Source organism: Cnephaeus nilssonii (assembly GCF_951640355.1).
Source record: "Cnephaeus nilssonii genome assembly, chromosome: 6".
NCBI classification, from domain to species: domain Eukaryota; kingdom Metazoa; phylum Chordata; class Mammalia; order Chiroptera; family Vespertilionidae; genus Cnephaeus; species Cnephaeus nilssonii.
Window position 1 is genome coordinate 70,001,382 of NC_137077.1, and position 6,061 is coordinate 70,007,442.

The 6,061-nt window shown below is 42.9% G+C and overlaps 1 protein-coding gene across 1 annotated transcript; it reads right to left on the reverse strand.

Moving 5' to 3' along the window:
• Window positions 1–4,301: 4,301 nt before the first annotated feature.
• LOC307101086 (double homeobox protein A-like) lies at window positions 4,302–4,964 on the reverse strand (the record flags this gene model as incomplete). The annotated part of the gene is made up of 1 exon (XM_079773800.1): window positions 4,302–4,964. One exon carries the CDS (start codon window positions 4,962–4,964, stop codon window positions 4,302–4,304), a length of 663 nt encoding a protein of 220 aa, XP_079629926.1.
• Between the last annotated feature and the right edge of the window lie 1,097 nt (window positions 4,965–6,061).

The window sequence follows — 6,061 nt, forward strand, 5'->3', positions numbered from 1 at the left end:
TACAATGGGTATCAGGGAGTCCCAGTATTATCTTCCCATTCCCTTTATGAACTTCCATCTTCATTTCTACCAGTGTTTTCAACTAATGAACTAGTTATCTTTTCTGCAAAAATAATTTTAAATAAAACAAACAGCTACCATCTATTCAATTCTTAATATGCCAGGTACTCTGCTAAATGTCTTATAGACATTAATCCTTTCAATCTTTATAGTAACCATACAATATGGGTACTATTTAACCCTACTTTATAGATGGGAAACCACAAGTTAGAGAGATTGTGTGACTTGCTCCAAAATCAAGTCAATACATGAAGGAACCAGGTTAAGCCTAGAGTTATTCAACTCCAGAATCTGAGCTCTTCACCATCAGATCATGATCCTTAGGAGGCTGGGGCAGGAGAAGAAACAAGTGAATTCTATTTGTTGTTGCATTGATTTTGGTCACCTTTTCCTTACTTTCAGGTAGGTAATTATTGCAGTCAGTAGAGGGAGGAAAAAATAAAGGTTTAAATCCATGTAGACATCACACCTGTCATCTGTAAATTTCCTGTATTTCTTTCTTATGTGTAAGAAATGATAAAGGAAGAAACCTAACAGCAGAATTCTTAGCATTTTCTAGCCTGATTTTCCTATTTCTTGATAATAGGGACTTTGACCTTTCTGAAAAGATGATCTTTCAAGCTCGACCAATAAAAGTCTCATAAGAAACACCTCATCAAGCACACATGGAAAGAGGCCAATTGAGTTCAGCTTCTCATTTGGAATTCATCCTCTGACCTTCTGCTGGGAACAACAATAAAGATAAATCACTCTCTCATCTTCTGCCTCCATTTTTAACCTGAGCTAACCTATCAACAATTCATTAGGATTATAACAATCACTGTGTAGCAATCATGGGAAAATTAGATGGTGTGTCTTTAAAGACAGTGTGTCTTTAATAAGTGGTGTTCCCATAGCCTGTCATTTCATAGCTATTTAGTCTATTGCCGATGCACAATACAGGTTTCTGATTCAGGATCTCATTCTGTTCAAAACAACATTTTAAAAAAATTAGCAGCTTAGCCCTGGCTGGATAACTCCGTTGGTTGGAGCATCATCCTGATGCGCCAAGGTTATGGGTTTGATCCCTGATTAGGCACATATAAGAGTCAACCAGTGGGTGCATGGATTGGTGGGACAACAGATCTATGTCTCTCTCTCTCTCTCTAAAATAATTTTTTAAAAAATTAGCCCGGTTGGTGTGGCTCAATGGTTGAACATTGACTTATGAACCAGAAGGTCATGGTTTGATTCAGGACACATGCCCAGGTTGCAGGCTCAATCTCCTATGTGGGGTGTGCAGGAGGCAGCCAATCAGTGATTGCCTCTCATCATTGATGTTTCTATCTCTCTCTCCATCTCCCTTCCTCTCTGAAGTCGATAAAAATAAGTGTTTGTTTTTTAATTAGCAGCTTAGAAATTCAGGATTTCTTTTGGCTAATCAGGGTCTAATTCTCGGAATAGAGAAAAGATATTGCAAAGACAGCTCAACTTTTAGATCCCAATGAGCATCACAGTAGTTGAATTTCTTAGGGCCATGGTCGGCAAACTTCGGCTTGTGAGCCACATGCGGCTCTTTGGCCCCTTGAGTGTGGCTCTTCCACAAAATACCACGCCTATTTTGAAGAAGTGGCGTTAGAAGAAGTTTAAGTTAAAAAAATTTGGCTCTCAAAAGAAATTTCAATTGTTGTACTGTTGATATTTGGCTCTGTTGACTAATGAGTTTGCCGACCACTGTCTTAGGGAAACTAAAATCTTTGGGAGGGGGAAAAGGAATTGTCTTGATTCTCTTCTACTGCTTTGGTTTAACCTCCATATTGCTTTCGGAAGCTTTGTCCTTAGAACACATGTTTTAGTATCAGACAAATCTGGTTTAAACCTGGTTTCCCACACTTTGTAGAATTAACTGGGGCAAGTTATTTAACCTCTCTGAGGATCAGTCTCCATCTATAAAATGGGTTGTGAGAACTGAATGCATCTTCTATATAAAAGACTAGTAAAGTGTCTGGCGCAGAATAGGATCTAGATACATGCATGGCAATAAAAGAAAAAGACAAAGAAAATTAAAAAATCACATTGCATTTTTCTAATCAACCAATTTGAAAACTGTAGGATGGCCTACACAAAACAAGGCCAAGGCCAGGAGCACAATAAAGATTCACCACAAAAAAATACAGGCTGCAGAGCAGATTTTGCTATAAGAAAGGTCTATTTAGGACCCATCAAAAGGGGGCTTAGTGATTACTGAGACACTTCTTTCCAAGGAAATTCACCCATATTATATTTCCCACGGACCCAAAAGGGATAACCCATTTGAGACACCAGTGGATGAGGATGAAAAAACTCACCCTCAACAGAGTAGTAACATGGCAATTTGCCAAGATTATCAACAATAACTGACATCAAAGAAAAAAGCTTTTGAATTCAAACCCACTTGATTGGCAGGAAGAGAGGTCAGACAAAGGGAGCCTGGGTACCATGTGGAACTAGTCTGAGTTGGACTTAACCCAGAGTCACTGAACAACCTAAATCACGTGACTCAAACCATGTAGCTCTCCTCTGTCCAGATCTCTGGATCAAAATAACTTCTTCCCAAAACAAAGCCAGTGGGAAACTTTTGAATGGAGTTTGATAATCTTGAAACAAAATATATTTTTAAAACATTTTTATTGATTTTAGAGAGAGAGGAAAGGGAAAGGGAAGGGAGAGGGAAAAGAGAGAGAAGGGAGAGGCATGGAGAGATAGATTTTTTTTTTTTTAAACTGATTTCAGAGAGGAAGGGAGAGGGCCAGAGAGAGAGAGAGAGAGAAACATTTTTTTTTTCTTTTTTTCAGAGAGGAAGGGAGAGAGAAAGTTAGAAACATCAATGATGAGAGGATGAGAGAGAATCGTCTATTACCCCCCTCCTGCACACCGCCCACTGGGTATCAAGCCCACAATCCGAGCATATGCCCTGACCGGGAATCGAACCATGACCTCCTGGTTCATAAGTTGACACTCAACCACTGAGCCATACTGGCTGGTCATGAAACAAAATATTAATGGCAATTGTTATATAGCTTACCCCAACTGGCAGACCTATTGTGGACGTGGCATAGGAAGACTCACTCAAATTTGCCCAAATTCCGTTTCATTATTAGGGATGTATAATTGATTTCTGAATGAAACTGAGAAACCCGCAAGTAACATGGGTTGTTGTTGTTTTTTAAAGCCTTCATTCTGAGCCTTACTGATTAGAGTCAGATGAACAAAAATGCAAACCAAATATCAGTATACACCAAGCCATAAGACATAAAATGGGGGAGGAGGAATGGAGGGAATAAGTAACAAAACAAGCCAAAGAGAAAATTGCCAAGTTCTCACAGGATCTACAGAGAATGGGAGGAGAAAACATAGAAGCTAACAGGAAAATATTTCAAGAAGGAAACTGTGGGAAAATGGGAAAGTGCCTTGAAAAGAAGCCAAGGTTTAGTGGGTGGGAGAGATAAAATGATAACATCTGCTGCTGCCTCAGCTCCAAAAGGAAGAAGCGGGAGTGTCCTTAAGACCCAGAAGAGAGGAGCGGGCTCCTGGAGACAGGGCAAGAGGTTGTGCTGTGTGAGCTTCAGATGGGAAGTGCCTCAGTCACATCACAGCAATGGACTCAGGGCTGTGCCTGTGAACAATAAACAGAATGAGAATTTGTCCACCCCTCCATAGGGAATTTTTTTCTTCTGAGGTTATCCTTAGGGAGAGTCCATATATTTCTCTCACAGCTGTGCTGAGAGGAAGTGGCAAGAAAGGGTTAACCTGCCCACAATCCAGAAGACTGAGGGAGGGTAGCTGAGAGGTGGTGGCATTCAGTGACTCAGCTAGGTCTTGGCAGCTGGAAGCATGGAGACGTGACATCCAGCTCAGCTCTTCCATCTGTCATCTGAGGGCCCTGATAGTCTGTCTGCCCCTGGGATTCAAGAAATTACCAGCTGCCCCTAGTTATCAGCTCCCTGAGACAGTCGCAGTCCTCCAGGAAGGCCCCATGGCCTTAGCCAGTTTGGCTCAGTGGATAGAGCGTCAGCCTGCAGACCAAAGCATCCTGGGTTCTATTCCAGTCAAGGGCACGTACCTTGGTTGCAGGCTTCTCCCTGGCCCAGGCCTTGGACAGTGTGTGTGCAGGGGTATCGATATTTCTCTCTGTCTTTCCCTCTCTCTTCCACTCTAAAATCAATGGAAATATACCCTCAGGTGAGGATTAAAAAACAAACATGACACAAATGAGTTTATTTTCATGGTCCTTGACATCTGCTGGCCTGTGCAGGCTTCCTAGGGAGGGCTGTGTGGTTCTGTGCATCTGTCAGCCTCCTGAAGTCCTGATGGTCTCCACAAAGAAGGCTCCGCGTTTTGAAGGCTCTTGTGTCAGAGGTCTTGTTCCCGGTCTTGTTTCGTTCTAAAGGCTCATTGGGTTCATTTTTTCTGTGGACCCGGACTTTATTCCTTTGATTATGAAACCAAATGCACACTTTGGACTCTGGAACCCCAATTTCCTTAGCAAGTTGCTCTCTGGAACCAATCCCAGGATACGGGTTTTTCTCAAATGCCTTCCGGAGGGTGTGTACTTGGAAGGGAGTGTAGGTGATACGAGACTGTCTACGTCTGTTTTGCATCCTCACCAAAGGGCGCCCTTGCTTGCGATCTTGGTCTTGGTTTGCATCTACGTCCTCCTCTGCCTCTGATCTCCTTTGGGCTGGGTGCCTCCGTCTTCGATTCTGAAACCAAGTCTGGATTCTAGACTCGTCAACATCTATTTTCAAAGCAAGCTTCTGTATGGTAGTGTAACCTGGGTAAGGCTTTTGGCTGAATGCTTGGATGAGGGTTTTCACTTGATCTTCTGCGAATCTGGTGCGGCTTCGTCTACCATTCATCCTGTCGGAAGAGCTGTCTTGAGCCATGTTGTGAGAAAGAAGTCCCAGCCTTCGGCCAGGAGCCAGGTGTTGCTATTTGAAAAGACAGTTAACCGCTGAGCTGACATTGCCACTTGGATATCTCACAAACCTCTCCTACTGAACACATCCCAAATAAACTCATAGTCCTCCCCGCCCCACCCACCCAAAAAACTCCTGCTCCCCCCGAAGATCCCTCCTTTCATTTAATGGCAGCACATCCTTCCTTGGTCCCTTCTCTTTTGCTTGCACCCTACATCCAGTCCATCAGCAAATGCTGTTGGTTTACCATTAGGCTATACCCAGACTCTCACCACTCCTCGCCCACATCCGTTATCTCTTACCTGGATTTTTGCAAGAGCCTTCTAACTGGTCTCTGTGCTTCTGCCCTTGTCCGATAACATAAAACACAGCAGGCTGACCGGTACTTTTAAACTTTAAGAAAAGCCAAAGCACCTCCTACACAGACCCTCCAGTGATATCCGCTCTCAGTTGGAGTAAAACCTTAAGTTCTTATCATGCCTACAAGGCCCTGCCCACTCTGGCCCCAAGTGCCTCTCCTACTTCACCTGTTTCTACTTTGCCTTCCTCATTCCGCTCCACCCAATGGCCTCCTTTCTCTCCTGCAAATGTGCTAGGTATAACTAGAGTTGCCAGAATTGGGAGATAAAAATACAGGACACTATTGTTGTTGTTGTTTTGTTTTTGTATAAGTATGTCCCAAATATTGCATGTCCCATACTTACGTTTTAACATTATGTGTTGTTTAACAGAAAGTCACAATTCCTGTATGTTCTCTGGCAAGGCCAGGTGTAACCCAACTCAAGCCCTTTCTACTATTTGTTCTTGCTGACTGGATACCCTTCTCTGATATGTGTGTGACTCCCTCCCTCACCTTCAATCTTTTGCTCAAATGTCACCTTGGGGAGGTGGGCCCTCGTCACATGAAAAATTACAATCTGGTTCTTCCTAAGCTTGTTCTCTTTATTTTTCTCTGAAACGTATATGTTGTTGTTCTCTCCCAACTAGGATGTAAACTTCATGAGTGCAGGGTTGTTCTGCTGTGTTCACTGCTGGCTCCCTAGCCCCTAGAACCTTAGACACCC